General features: G+C 41.7%; 1 protein-coding gene across 4 annotated transcripts in view; it reads right to left on the bottom strand.

The window, feature by feature from the left end:
- ephb3b (eph receptor B3b) overlaps positions 1-10,611 on the bottom strand; it is a 57,883-nt gene extending 47,272 nt beyond the window's left edge. For all 4 annotated transcript variants that reach the window (XM_079157373.1, XM_079157375.1, XM_079157374.1 and 1 more), the window contains exon 1: positions 9,968-10,611. In XM_079157373.1, coding sequence (XP_079013499.1) covers positions 9,968-10,031 — 64 coding nt within the window. In that variant the 5' untranslated portion in view covers positions 10,032-10,611. The remainder of the gene's footprint in view (positions 1-9,967) is intronic.
- Between the last annotated feature and the right edge of the window lie 5,078 nt (positions 10,612-15,689).

The raw sequence follows: 15,689 nt of genomic DNA, 5'->3' as shown, positions 1-15,689 counted from the left end.
TGATCTTTTTTTAATCCTTTCTCCCTCTTTCATTTCACACACATACATGCACACTGCTACACACCATCAAAACGCCCATATTTCTGGGGAACCAAAGCGGATAAGAAATGAGGAGTCTTTGAACTGCCAGGATGTTTCGAGCCCCTTCTTCTCCTCTCAATCTCTGAGCTCCCCCGCTGCTCTGTTGGGACGGGGAGAAAAGGGGCTGATCGATGGAGACTGACAGCAATGAAATGAATGGAACCAGCTGATTGATTCATTAGCAGAAGAGAGAGTGGATGTGGGCTCTGACCCTAAAAGTGTATGTGTCTGTGTGTGTGTGTGTGTGTGTGTGTGTGTGTGTGTGCTTTTGTTGGGGCTTGTGTGTATGTGTCTTGGGTGGAGGTAATGTGTGCATGCGTGTGTATGGCCGTGAGATTAAGCAACTGTCACCATTCATGTGTGTTAAGTGTGTGTGTGTGTGAGTTGGGGGTCAGAAGGGATTTCCACAGGGTGTTAGAGGGGAAAGGGAAGCTGTTTATGGCCTGACTTGGCACAGAAGGAGGGGGTCAGCCTATATTGTCCAGCGCCTTCATCTGGCTCATTGCAATTAGTCTTTCACAGCGCTGGTTGTCAAATCCCTGTTAAAATCACAGCTAACAACCACCATGTCAAATAGGCATGTGCTCACTAAATATGAAATTGCATGATATATATGAATTTCAGTTTGTATCCACAGTTGAGTTTGCAGTGAAGTAAACTTAGAATACTAATGGACGAAAGGATATTATGGAGACATAATGGAAAATCCTTTGTGAAATACAACTTTACAAATAAATATACTCAACCAGTTGCAGTTGATGGCGTCTTCCAATCAAAAGGAAGAAACTCTGCTGGGCAAGAGATTTTCTTTCAACATTGGAACAGCAGCTCTGTGAACTGACTGAAGCTGATGGCAAACCCACAGGGTGGCCTCCCTTCCCTTCCTCCGTCTGCTGCTGAAAACACACATCATGAGTGTATCTGTGTCACACAGGCACCGCTTTATAGCCCTCTGCCCTCTACCACTCTACCAAATGGACATGTGTTAAGACCATCTAAGTAACAAAAGCCCAAAAGCAACACCTCTACATTTGCTAGATTGCCGCCGTGAAATGCTTGCCTGAATAATAGCCAGTAAGGCGTTTTGACTTTCCTTTCGTTGCCCTCTAAATATTACACTCACTTAAACATCAAGTCACTGTGTCACCGAAACTCCATTCCAACTTCAGCTGAGGTTAAATAAATGCTCCTCACAGCTGGCAGTGCCTCCAGGAGGCTGCAGCGTGGAACCATGGGGATTATGTAAATATCTTGACAAAAGGTCACGTGTGATTGGTGCAACTGCCACTGAAATGTGTTGGATTCACCACGTGTGACCTGTGCAGAAGAGAGTGGGTTTAAGATGTTCAGGGTGAATTTGGTGCACTGTTGATAAGTGAGCAGCGGTCTGGTTAAACCTGCTGCTGTTCTCAAGAAGACAAAAGGGAAAGGTAGAAATATTTAATAGAAGTGGGGAGCCCTCCTCTTGCCTGCGTGCCTTTTTGAAGTGGAGACGAAGTGCAGGAGGCGAGTGTTTTTGACACCAAGGATAAGAAGTGGGGCAGAATAAGGTGTAATAACAGCCATCTGCAACACTCTGAACAGGAACACTCATGCACCCCTTATCAAGTAAAATATACACTGTTCAAACACTCGTCTCCCCACACATGCATTATGGTTAATTACAATGGACATTTAGGCCCATCACATCATATGTGAACTCAGCTTTTTCCCTTAAAGCTGTTCCTATCATCACACATAGACTTACTACGCTGTTGGTAAAAAAGTAGCTTCCCTTGCTCTTGAAGGGAACAAGGCCTGGAGCTGTAGGCCCTGTGCCTCGAAAAGTCCCACCAACATGGTTAAACTCAACAAAGGAATTTCCCCAATCTCTCTTTTCCTCTTATACTTAACAAGACTGGCAAAGGCTGAAACCAGGTGATGCTGCCTTTCTCCCCCCTCCAGGCACGCTGCTTTACATCTGCGTCCACTCTCCAGACAGATGTAACCGGCTATTATTTGAAGACAAGTATCAAAGATCTCTTTCTGTTCCATCGGCAAAAATTTGTTACAAAAGTCTGTAGCTCGTAAAGAAATGCTGGGAGGAGGCCCTGAAGTCTACTCCACCAAACTCCACCCTGTGTTCCTTTGAATATCCCAGTTTCCTCTGTGCGGCATTATGGCTGTCGCATGTCCATTCAGCCTCCAGGCGGTCTCTCATAACTGCTGCAGGTCCCTACATTCAAAGAGTAAAACTGCCCCGATCTGTAGGCTGACCACGCTGACAAAAAGAAGTCAAGCGAACACTTCTGACCCAGTCTCCAACTGTGCTTTTGACCTGGTTCTGTTTGTGTGAATGTTTATGTGTCAACGAGCCGTGGAAAGTTGCACAGTCGATCCCTCTAAATATACACATCCGCTTTCTGTGTATTTTTATTCACCACTGGAAAAGGATAACCCCTGGAGCTTGATTGTGTTAGAACTACTATTGTTGAGATGGAACAAGACTAGCCTTGGGGAGTAAGCCCCCTCCGAATTCATCCAAACCCCCCGCCCCATGACCTCTGGATAGGGGTCACAGGACGTGGGTGGAAAGCACAGCAGGTCCTAACTCACTTTATAATCTGGACAATTTGACATGTGATAATTTCAGCTGCACTTTATGGACATCCGGTGCAGACAGCGCCTATAAAACGCCAACTCTGCTGGCGATTTATATTATGTCAAACATTTCATCAGTATTTTGAAAGCCATTAATATTGTTCAGTAAGGACCAAAGAGGGGGAACATCCCTGTCTGAGTCAGCTGAGCAATGTGAAACACCTATCGTACATCCACGCAAGCACACACTCTATAAAACTTTCACATGCCGTGCTTTCCCATGACAAAAAAATTGAACGGCTGTTTAAGTTTTAAATGGTTTAAGTAGTATTAGGGCGTGAAAATGGTCCGAAACCTTTGAGAGAAAGGTTTTGATTAAAAGGATAAAGCTGAACCGTTGTTTTTTATGAATGACAGGGATTAACACAGAGGATAGTGTTACCACCTCTCTATGCTGCCATCACATTACTTTTTTTCAAATACAATCCACCTTAAACCAAAATTATACTTTCCCTATCTGCAAGTACATGACGTTCCGCCAGGGTCCAGAGGGTGTAAGCGTAGGCTCTGTGCGGGCATCCACGTATACCTCTGGCAACAAGGGCACCGACTGTACAACGAATGCGCATGTGTGGAACGCGTTCTCCAAGAGGACTCCAGCAAGTACAAACAGAACTACTACATGTCCGTAGTGTCAGCAGCTGTCCGTGTACTCGTCCGCTCGGGAGTATATCAGGGGCTTCAGTTAGAGGAGTAGGCATACCATGACATACTGTACCCCCAACAATACACACATAAACAATCCCCAACCCCTGTAACCTCCATAACACACATATACACACTCCTACCCCCTAGATGTACCACCCATCTTGATCTCTGTGAGTGCAAAATCTCTCTTTCTCTGCCTTAGTCTGTGTGTGTGTGTCTCTCTCGCTCCCTTGTTCTGCTCGGCTGACTCCAGACACCAGCACTGTGTCTGTGCAGTGAGCAGGCCCAGACACATTTGCCCTCCTCGCTTGCTCTCGACAGTGGGTGTCAAAGACCTGCCATCCCACAAGGCCCCTGTGTCGGATGCCAGGATGGACTACACACACACATGCTATATCCAAACACAGTGATGCACGCAAGCTGCATACGCACATACTGATTGGAAAATTGTCAGGAAAATATCCTACTATCCTGAAGCTCACAGTCTCAGCTGTACTCCAATTCTACTTGGATTAAAAGGAACACGTTCACATTTCTTTAACTGGGTCACAATACTCATGTCAGAGTATTTAGTACTCGTGTCTTAGAGTTATTGCTATTATACACATACTGTATAGCCATTGACATTTATATCAGCTGAAAAAGATACATGTGGAGGTCACTGTAAACTAACACTAACAAACTACAAAACATATTGTATTACCGTAATAATAATACGCGTGCACTCATCTTTCTCTAAAGTATCATTTTACTGCCGGTTTTATATTCCACTTCTGTTAATCCGGTTTTGCCTGTATTTTGATAGCCCAGACAGTAAAACGGGCATTTGTCTCATGTTTAGTAAAGACTACAAAGTGCAGTGTTGAAGCTGGGTTCACAGCATCCCTATTTCCTCCAGTCATCCTGCTTTGTCCAATTTCTTTGTGTGTGAAGGCCCCAGCAGGCCTTACACGGCTGTTGCTTTCCTACATGTTGAAATTCCAGTTCGGTGAATCTTTCCCTGCCGCCATATGAGCCATGAACCATCAGTCGGTGCACATGAGCGCTCCCGCAGGCCCGTTGCATCTGTAAAGTCTGTCAGCTCTGCTGCTCTCTGGGTCTCTGATCCAAATCCGCCCCATATTCCAACCACCACCTCACAGCTTCCCCTCGATATCATCCCACCCCAACTCCCAACATGTCGTCATCCACTCCCCCTTCTTCCTGAGCGCCTTACGCCAATCTGAACCTAAGTCACTGTACATCTGTTCAACATGGCTGCTGCCTAGCATATGACCAACCGACTGGCTGCGTTCCCTGTCGAGGTCAAAGCACCAGGATACTGCTGAGGGTGATTGCTGATCATTTATAGTTTATTCATTTACTCTTTTGAATAAGTGCATATCTGTGAATAATGAGATGGATCTGCATTGCTGTGCCAATTTCTAGTACCTTCAGTATTAGAAATTCAAATGCACATAAAAGGACAGTTTGAAAATGTGTATATGCTATAAGTATACAAAAATGGATTGACTTTATTTATAAATGTATGTACACTTTATAGTAAGTTGACCAATAATAATAATAATAATAACAGTAAGTGAGATATTTTATATTGATCTTTTTTTTATTTTTTACAATTTCCGGCTATTTCTTGATTTTATTGTTTGTAAGTCTAAATTCCTACCTATGGTCAATATCTTTAGTATTAAGTGTTGTTGCTTGTTGTTGGAAACCGTTTGTGCCAAATGCGCAATAATGAACAATTGATTCAGGACGCGTTGATAAATGTCCTGATGAATTGCTAATTGCTTCTAGCAGTTCAAAGACAGCTAGGCATTCTTTCGCTTCAAACCTGATTCTGCGGTCGTAAAAGGCTGAACAGCGCTGATTGCTCGATCAATAAGTCCGCATCAATTGACACTTGAAACACCCTTCGTGTGTTGTGTGTGCGCGTCTCTGTTCCGTTCTCTACCAGCAGTTTGTTATTACCAAACATTCTTTTTTTTTATTCTGCTTGATAAGCCAACTTTTATAAAAAAATAAATAAATGCTTGTGGTAGATAGAGAGATGGATTGATTCACTGATCCAAGTCATTTACCATTTCACTGACCTCTGCAATGCCCTCGGTAATGATTCATCAGTAGAATTGCCAGAATGACTTTGCTTTTATTTTGCAAATACACTTTCACGCCTCTTTAGCACGTTTCCACTCGGCCCTTAAATGGGCTGTGTGATTGCCACCACAGAGCCTTTAACAGTTCCCTTTGTCACTTCAATTGTGACCCTAAATGCATTTGTTCAGTAATTTGCTTTTGAATGTTATGTAGAGCTGCTCCTGGAGTGAAGTTTATGGTGGCAGCTTCACCGTGAGTTCTACTCAGGGCAGGCCACACATGACTGATGCTGCGCTCCTAAATAAAGCCTGGTGTATGAAGGCCTTCGGACAGCAAGCGTGCCAGACAAAATGGCCACATTACACCGTTCGTCATTCATGTTAATTGAGTTTAGTAAGATACAGCCGTCCCAAACCTCTAAAAATGCCCACGTTTGATTTTGCACTTTGTATTAGTATCAGAGAGAACACATATCAAACAAGCTGATATAAAGGCTATTTATTTTAAATGCATCTAGGGTGAAAAAAAACACATCAGTTGAGCATTTACTATATTTCCTTCAAAATAACGTAAAATCACCTCACTTACACTTTGGTTTATGCACCGTTGATATTTGTGGGAATATATTTATTTTATTTTATTTTTACATTTACGTATTTTTGTAAGGATAAAGTAACTCTAAATCATCATTTACAAGCCCCCCCCGCCGTCACTGTATAGGATTTGCCGCTGCTTCGCTGCCAATGTCTGATAATAGTAACGATAAAATAATGATAATGATGAGGGGATCTCCTCAGCTAAAGAAAGAGCAGGGGAGAATACATCATGGAAGAGAGTTGGACGAGAAATGTGCCAACTGCAAACAAGCACAGGAAAGCTCCTGTGGAGGTGTGATCTCACCCACATAAAAACATAAACATGTGCGCTTCAAAGGTCCAGCTTGTGCGTAATCACTCCAAGAAATGCACCGCCATCAATAGAAAAAAAAAAAAAACACGGAGAGTGGGGGGGAACCCTGAGCTGAGCTGCGGCCATAAAAGCCCATTTGTCTTACTTCAGACAGAAAATGATTCCAGGTGAGTGCTGTTCAACTGGAAGTATTTGTAAGAGAAACGTGTTTTTTGGCTGAAGTGCAAGCACAACGGGGTTGAAGCTTTTGTCACAATAAATACGCTCAAACTTTTTCAATGAACACAAGTCGATTCAGTTGTAACATCTGAACTGGACCCGGAGTTAGTTTGTTCACCTGGAACTGATCAAACTGAACTCTGTCAATAGAAGCCGCATAAAGACAATACACTCAGATAAACAACATCGACGTGGGTGTACTGTCCGCTTGACTGACCGGAATATCATTATAGCGCCTATTTCATGCCTTTTTTTCATGTGTTTTCTCCCTCCATCATAAATAATGTACACCGAGGAGTAACCACACCACCTGTGCGCTATAGAGGACTGTCATCGAAGCAATTTGTCTCCCCAGCACACTGATAGCCGTTCAACAACCAAGGCCTACCAAGGTCCACTGAATAATCTGATCTCAAAAGGATTGCAACGATCTACTTCTTTTTTGTCAAAAACATAATGAAATTCACATTCTAATGAAAATAACTGAAGTGGGATTAGATCCTCAGACAATTAACACATTAAACAAAGTTGAATATACAAACTCCAAAATCAAATGACATATCCTACGATGCGAACTGGATATTTAATTACAACAGATCCACAAAACAGTATCACAAGAATATACAAAATCCTGCACAAAAGAACTGGTTATTCTTTGTATACGTTTTATTTAAGCCATGTACAAGTTAAATGACATAAAAGTGAACGGACAAATTCACATTATTGTTTGATATTGATGTGTGCTGCGACTGAGAGCTCAGAAACGGCCGAAGCTCTGGGTGTAATAGGCCCATAATTAAATAATTAAAAGTAAACTAAATTTAAAAGATTGAAAGCGTTGACTTCAACCATTACATGGCAATTTAAGGGGTGGATGTGGAGAAAAAAGGGACCAAAAGAAAAAGGAGGGAGAAAAAAAGAAAAGAAAACATGAATACATTAAGAGCATTTCCGCGGGCTGTGTGACCCCTGGACCCGGAGAGACGCACGGTGGGGCCGGCGGAAACTTCCCCACCAGGCCGCTTGTTTCTCCTTAAATCGCTATAAACCCAAAGAAGTCCCAGCAGCGGCCATAAATCACCTAGCTGTATTAAAAGCTTTAGTAAACCCCCAGCCAGGTCAGTCGGGTACAATTTATGGCATCACTTATGTACGGAATATATTGTCCTAACGAAATACATCAACTTCAAGCCCGTGCGCAGCCAACGCGCTACTATTGTCAAGAAAACACCCCTCTCTTTCCCCCTCTCTCACCCTCTCTCCCCCCCCCCCCCCCCCCCCCCTCTCTCTATCTCTCTCTCTCTCTCTCTCTCAATCTACCTCTTTCTCAATCTACCTCTGGAGCCTTCTAACTTCTGCACAACAAGAATCCACTCATCGATTCAAGCCATGTGTTTTAAGTCAGAGATTCCCAACTGGGGTCCAGTGACCTATTGGGGTCACTGAGAAGGGTCCAGGGGGGTCCCTCGCAAATGAAAGAACTACAATTTCAAAACAATTTTGCTCGAAAGAAGTTGCTGTTAGAAAATTGTAATGGAAGTCATCCATCAATCTACAGAGTGCAGTAATTAATTCAGTACTTCAAGTTTGATTTGTGGTTCAAATATAGGATATTTGAGGGAAGAAGTACTGTAGTGTACTTCTGTAGTGGGACGCTTATCGTAGCCTGCTTCGAGCCCCAATAACTGTTATTTAATGGTAACCTACCAAGAAAACAACAAACCGCATCAGATAAGCTTTACAATATTTTCACAAATGGGTACCCATGTTTTCTTTACGCATGGTCCCAGCAGAGGAAGCAGAGGAGCTATTTAGTAAGAATGGTAATATCACGAAGAGTTCAAGAAGCAGCGTGTAATCTTTCCTCAGACTGTAACAGACCTCCGGATGTTTGCTCAAATTAAGGTCACAACACTGAAAAGTAATATGAAGAATAGACTTGAATCAAATGCAAACGTACATTTCATTTTAATTATTCAGTTTTGTGGATGTTGAATAAGTAACACGACCTTAGGGTGAAATACATTATCGTTCCCATATGCAATACACTATATATACTGTATGTATAGTCGTTTCAGCCGAACTACTGTATGCTGCCTATTCACTGTCTATCGCTGTTTACATTTTATTTGAAAGCACTGACGTCAAGACTATGTCGGGAAAAGTAAAACTTGCCTTGACAAATAAATTGTCATTTTAACGTTATGACAGACGTCTTTCACCATGATTTAAGAAAATAAAACTCGTACGACGTGCGGACAGGTCGGGAAACAAGCGGAGGGAGAAAGGCGTTTACTGAGCCAGTGGCCCACTGTCCTACTTTCCTACTGGCATCGCAAACCAACCGGGAGCCTCGCCTGGGCTCCAGCATTCATAGTTCAAGCTTCGGGCCCCTTTCAACCTTATTTCTACTGTTCCTTATCCGTATTTGCCCAAACAGAGCAAAGTGAGACATTCCATAATGTAGGAAAGGGAATAATAAAGGAGTGCAACACCTCGCTGGTGGGGAAAAGACGAGAGCTTGAATTTCCCATCGATTTTACGCACGGCAAACACCAACACTCAGCTAAAACAGATGGCTTTGTTTTTGGAAGCAACTGTTTTAAAATGCAACTGTAAATAATCAATCGATGCCGCTTTACTAAAAAACATTAACCAAACGAAAAATCAAATCAACACAGAGATAAATGAATAGCAGTAATTTGATTTAATTTACATTCTTTTAATGATATTTTGCTTTTCAAAGTGATTTTTGAAATTTGAAAAATCATATCTGCTTTTTAAATGAATTGGGTATCAAAATGAACTAATATGGCGTTTTTTAGAGCGTATACTTCAACCTCAAACTGATAGTAAACATGTCAAAAGATCACACACTCATACATCCCTAAAATACACGCAGCCGACCTGAGGGAAAGTGTCTGGGGGGAGGCACGGAGCCACGACTCCCTGGTGAGATACAGTGTGGAGCTAATTTCCTTTAAGTGACAAAGAAAGCTCTAGCAGTCGGCAATAGCTGGTGTAAGGGAAAAGCACAATATACAACCACCATTGAAATGGATGAGCTTTCGTTGACGCGCATTACAATTGTGTATTGAAACCTGTACCGGCCACAGCGGTTGGCTGCGTAAAGCCAATAATGCCATTAGTGATCCTTTCAAACAAGCCAGATGGGCACTTTGAAAATGAAACGTTGGTTTAAATTCGGCGATGGTAAAAAAAAAACTAGAATTTGGGTACAATACAGGAGCCTCACCCGCTGCGGTGCCCAGCCTCTGAGAGGTATGGGTGCTGGCTCACTTGGTATGGAGAAAAGAAAAATACGCTTTAGGCATCCAGCTACGCGACACCAACTAAATATGGAATTTCTTACCTTCTACAGCGGACACCACTGGCAGCAAGAGGCTGCATAAAAGCAGAAAGTAATCCATTGTCATAAAGCAGTCAGGTCGGACATGTAAACAGACCCGAGAGAGAGGAGGGAAACACAATCCTGGGTGATCCCACGCTCCACGCACTCAGTCTCGTCCCAGTCCCAGCGGTGTCAAGCCTCCAGGACCAGAGTTACCCCCATTCACCAAAACACGTAAAGGTGAGTGTTGGGAGGAAATAACACCCTCGGTGTAAATTGTGTGAATATAGCAGCCCTTCTCGATTTCCAGTGATCTCCAACGTGCCTTCTTAAACCAGAGGAAAGGCAACGGGCGCAAGTCTGCCAGTCCCTTCCCCTCGTATTGAGCTAATCAGCTGAAACCAGGTAGTCCAGTCCGCGGTCACCATCCGGAGAATATTTCCAACAATATTTCGTTGTTAGTCAATGGGGGAAAAAAATAAACAGCCGCCTTCGCGAGGAGGTCCAAAGACTTTCTCTGTGGTCAGAGGAGCAGAGGCAGAGATAGCCGCACTTGTGTCAGAGCCATGGTGTACAGTCCCAGCCAGGCATGTGTACTCTCACATGCGTCCGCGATCGAGTGGTATTCCTGTAAAGACACAGCCGCGCGGTTTTAAATATATTTATTCCCTGAGCGAATGTATCAGCTTTGGCTGATGCGTGTGGACCGTCTGCTTCGCTCAGCTTGTGCACTGGAATGAAGCGCACACGGCCGTGGAGAATAACGGCAGAGTGGAGAGAGAGAGAGAGAGAGAGAGAGAGAAAGAGAGAAAGACTGTGGGGGGTGGGGTGGAGGGGTTGGCACCAGGAGGAGGGGTTACCGTTGAAGCAGCTGCATTGAAAAGAATGTCTACCTTGACAATCATTTAGTTTCACATTTATTATCAAAATAAAATCTGGCCGTTTAAAACATGGGTGCATTCTGAACAGTTCTTACTTCTTCTTGGAGCAGTCTTTGTTTCCGCACATTTAAGACAGCATACCAGGCGATCTTCTCTTCACTTGATTTAAGACCTTTCTGTGACAAAAATAGAATTATTGGATATTCGTGGAATAATTTCGCACAACATTTTTGAATTACATGTTCAATTGAATTTGTTCAAGGATATTGCAAGCCATACACTAATGACTTAGTCGTCAAGTTGGTCTTTGTCTATGTATTTATTTTTTCTATGCAGCGTGTCTTTCCCTTCCTGGGACTCCCAGCCGATTCCAAAGACATGGACACACAGCGCCTCCCTGCGGGTCGCTCCGTTTCCGTGCACGAGAGAAAGGACGTTTTTGCTGACTTTTTGCTTTCCTCAAAACACGTTGTTGCTTAAACTGCGTTAATTCAAAAATGTCAAAGCATTTCGAAAAAAAACAGAACTCCGATGGACACTCCGGAATTTAAAATGATCAAAACATCAAATGTGTTTATATTCTAAACTTAGATTACAATTTAGATACGGATGAATAAAATATTCAATTTAAAACTAAAACTTCAATGATGAACAAATTGAAATCCAAGAGTCTGGCGTTGACGTTTCTATAACAAAGCTCATCAAACGTTCCTGGACGCGACGCTTCTACTTGAGCGGAGCAAATAACAGTTGCAGTTATTTAAATCGCTGGTTTGTGTGTGTAACACAGTGAGACATTTAACTCGGTTAGTCGGGCACAACGGAGCAGGCAGTGGGTTTTTTTTTCCTGCAGGATTATAGACCTGCAATTTTCTTTTCTTCTCCCTTGGATGTGTAGAAGAAAGAAGGGGTATTTGCCACGACTCGCGAACGAGCTTGTACAGCTTTTCTTCTCAATCTCTCCTTTACAGTCGTTTTATTATTTCTTTATATCAGTCGGTCTATTCTCAAAGAAGCAGTAAAAACAAGTTGAGGAATCGGTCAAGAATTATACATTTCAGTCCAAACGGCAGCCCTTTATATAACTTATTTTTTTACTTAATGTGCATTTTTTTCAGTTTCAGGGGTCATTATGGTGCTTTAAATGGACGGAAATATGATAATAAAATCCTGATCTGTGGGGGAATCACAGCGCTGCTGAAAAAAAAAGCAGAGCCTATACAGCACACAGTTTATAGGCACACCCCGATGTAGGGAATATTTAATTAGCATGGCCCCTTACTTTAATGCTGTATAATATTGTGTCCAATTTGTTTTGTTTAATTTAGAAATAATCAGCTGATGAATTTCAAATATCAGTGCCAGAGATGACTCCGCAGTTCTATAAGAGGCTGAACTTGGCACAGCCAGCATTAATAATGGGCTACTACATAGCAGGAGTTGACTACATTATTAATAGTGTTGAATATTAATGTGTTCTCTACTGTATTTGGAGATAAGAAAATATGTTAACTACGCTCCTCACATAAAGTGATCAGTACCAAAGTTCATTTAAAGGGATTTGCAGTATATTGCCAGGCTGCTTCAACTTTAATGTGTGCAAAGAATAACAATTATGTTGATACATTGGAATTGTGTCACTTATACTTCACATATATGAAGAAATGGTTTCAGTGTGTGAGGAGGAAGCTCGACCTGTGAAATGTCAAAATGAAGCCAAATGCATGGTCTGTGAGTGTAAAGTTGAAAGGTGATTGGATGCCATTTCCTGTGAGGTGCAAGCAGACAGACGTAACCATGCGCTCTGTGGTGTGACTGTGTTGTATGTGTCTGTGTTGCCACCATCACAGAGTTGGATGGTAATAAATAGTTTAAAAAAAGATAATCTTGTTCCATTTGGTTAATTAGTGTCACATATTTCAGTATCAGTGTGATCAGCAAAGTGGTTGCTCTTGTATCACCAAATCTTCCATTGCATCTCACTCAAGTTTATATTCAACTTATTTGAAATAGTATTTTTTTCTTTTGACCTTTTAAGCTAGTTTGTATGTGAAAAGGCAGAAGTGTTGAGTTGCATTAGGAAGAAATACTTCCAGTACTTTGATTAAGAACAGACATCTTTAAAGTGAGAATTCAAACCCCATTCAGACTCAATTGTCCAAATATTTCAGAGTGAGTTAAAGATCATTTTTACTACTAAAAGGTTGTTGTTATTTTGTGATTTTGCTTTCAGAGCGTTTGGGTTCAGTTGGCCGAAATGTTCCAACCCTTTCAGAATGGCTCTACATGCCATCCCTTACCAAACTTTTTTCTTATTACTTTGGATCGACCACAGAGGAAAGATGTGATAAACAGTTTGGACTCCTGGTTATGAATGGGAACAGGCAGGGAAACTCTTCGAAGTTTGCCAGCTTTGTGTTACAGGCCAACTCGTCAAAGGGATGTTTTCACTTTGTGTTCCCTTGTGTCGGAAAACTTCTTTAATGTTTGCATAGTATTATATATATATATATATATATTTCTTTGAATGACTATAAAGATGAGAAGAGCAACATAGGATATATTAAGCCATACTGTTCTTGTTTTGAATAGAGATTAGCTAAGAAGCCAATATGAAAGCTATATACTAAATGAAAAGAAATCAAATCAAACAATAACCTTTGCTGGTAATATATCCAGTGCACTTGCAAGATTTATTTATTATTATTTTTTTTGTCTGTTTTGCAGACAGCCCAGCATAACACACTGCTAGAAATTGCACTCTGTCATTTTAACAACAATATTAATGCACTATCATTAATTGGATGTTGATGCTATAAAAATAATATATTTTGTACAAATTAATGTACTTTAATGTACTTTACTGTTACTGTAACAGTGCCTTGCTTTTAACTGTGCGTTGCTGCTGTTTTGTACAGGCTGTTACAGTAAATATATACCTCTAGAAGTTCAAAAATGTGATATGCAGAGAATGTGAGACAATATTTGGGTTTTTACAAAAATAAATTATATATATATAAATATATACAAAGTAAAAAAGTTATTACTATATTGTTTATAATAAAAGTATATTATATAATTGTGAACAAAATTGTATCTTTGTATTGTATTTATTGTGATAAATCTATTATAATTTATCATTTTGGTCTTGATGGGCTCAAAAACTCAGAAACTACAGCAGCAGAGAAAAAAAACGTATTAAAAGCTCCCTCATACTTAGTCAACATATTTTGGGGGGTAGGTCTCGCTGACAAAATTTGTCAGTTTCCCATTAGACTTCCTGTATAACTCACAACGACATAGTCTGCTTGAAAGGAAAATTATTTCATAAGTGAAGCGACTTGGGTAAGAGGATCTGTGGCGTCTTCAAAGAAGACTGTCTCGTTTGTTGCCAAAACCACCGAAGCCCCAGCTCTCCTGCCTGGTCGCCATTAAAAGGGCAACCAGAAGCACACTGAGTTCATGACAGCCACCTCTGTTACTTCTATACGCTTATGACTGCTCTTAAAAGGAAATGAGGTATAAAGACTTTAGAGCAACTTTGCTAAGAAAAGAAAACATAGATTTTACAGGTTTTTGTCGGGGGTCTGTTCCACCTAGGTTTCTTCCAGAAGATCAGAAACCAAAATACTAAGTCTATGATAAACAAAAGATCTCCAGGGGTTAGTCTCAGAGAACTGCTGAACCCCCAACTGTTTGCCAATGTAAAAGATAAGTGTGTCAAACCAAAAATACAGGCTTGGTATATACCAGGGGGGCACTTTTTCCAATGACTGGAACGTCCACATTAATAAATCAACAGTTCTGTGCTTCGTAGCCATGGTTGGGTTTTTACACAACTTTCAGAGGTTTATTTTTCTACATTCTATAGTATGTGTCATCTGGGTCCGGTTTGAAGGTTGAGAGTTTTCTCGTCTATGAATGGCAGTGGTAAAACTGTATATACAGCCGTGTTGTTTTATATTGAGTCCAGCGGGTCAAGATTAGTTCTGAAAACACCCACCAACACACACATCCTATTTCTGGAGACAGTGCATTGATACTTTTTTCCTGGAGCCTGACCCTAACCATTGCCCTTACCTTTACCCTATAATCTCTCCGACTAGGACAAGAGGATATTTTAGCTGTTCCTGAATGCAACTGCTTTCAAACCAAATCGTGGACACCAATTTTGTCCCGAAGCAGTGGCTGTTCTGGTTTGGAGTTTGCAATTTGTTCCAAATGTGACTTAAAACAAATATGTGTACACATATACAGTACACAGACACAGATACATGGTTCACGAAGTGTTTGTGAGAAGCACCTGGCACACATTAGAAACTCAATAAGTAAAGTGGCAGACATTTTACTGCCATATGGAAATTTCTCAAACTTACACCTAGTGCACCCTCGCCAGAACCTTGCAAACCTCATCCATCCTTCCTCCCCCTCATCTCATGCCAGGATCTCAGTGTCTCTACTTTCTCTCTTATAAAACGCAACACGGAGGCACACACACACACACCAACATCGACCCAAGACCTTTTTCTCACACACACTTAACTTCTCTTTCTCTTCCTCCCTCACAAATCACATGCCCGGACGCAAACACAAACACGCACACAGTCACCCCCTCTAGCATGCATAAAACTCTGGCAGACTTCACAGACACACACCCTGTAGCCCTTATGTCTGGGTATGGTCTAATAGCAGCACTAATGTGTTGTGAGTGTGAGGGGATCGCTTTACTCTGGCAATATTAAGGGAACGGTGAGCCGTTGGTTATGTAGAGTGTCTCTTGACGTGTATGTGCGTGTGTGCGTGCGCGTGCCTGCGTGTGCATGTGTGTGTGTGTGTGTGTTTGTGTGTGAACAGGCAAAGTG

Source organism: Pholis gunnellus, assembly GCF_910591455.1.
Source record: "Pholis gunnellus genome assembly, chromosome: 4".
NCBI lineage: Eukaryota > Metazoa > Chordata > Actinopteri > Perciformes > Pholidae > Pholis > Pholis gunnellus.
The sequence above is the reverse complement of the archived record's forward strand: the minus strand, read 5'-3'. Positions and strand labels throughout refer to the sequence as shown.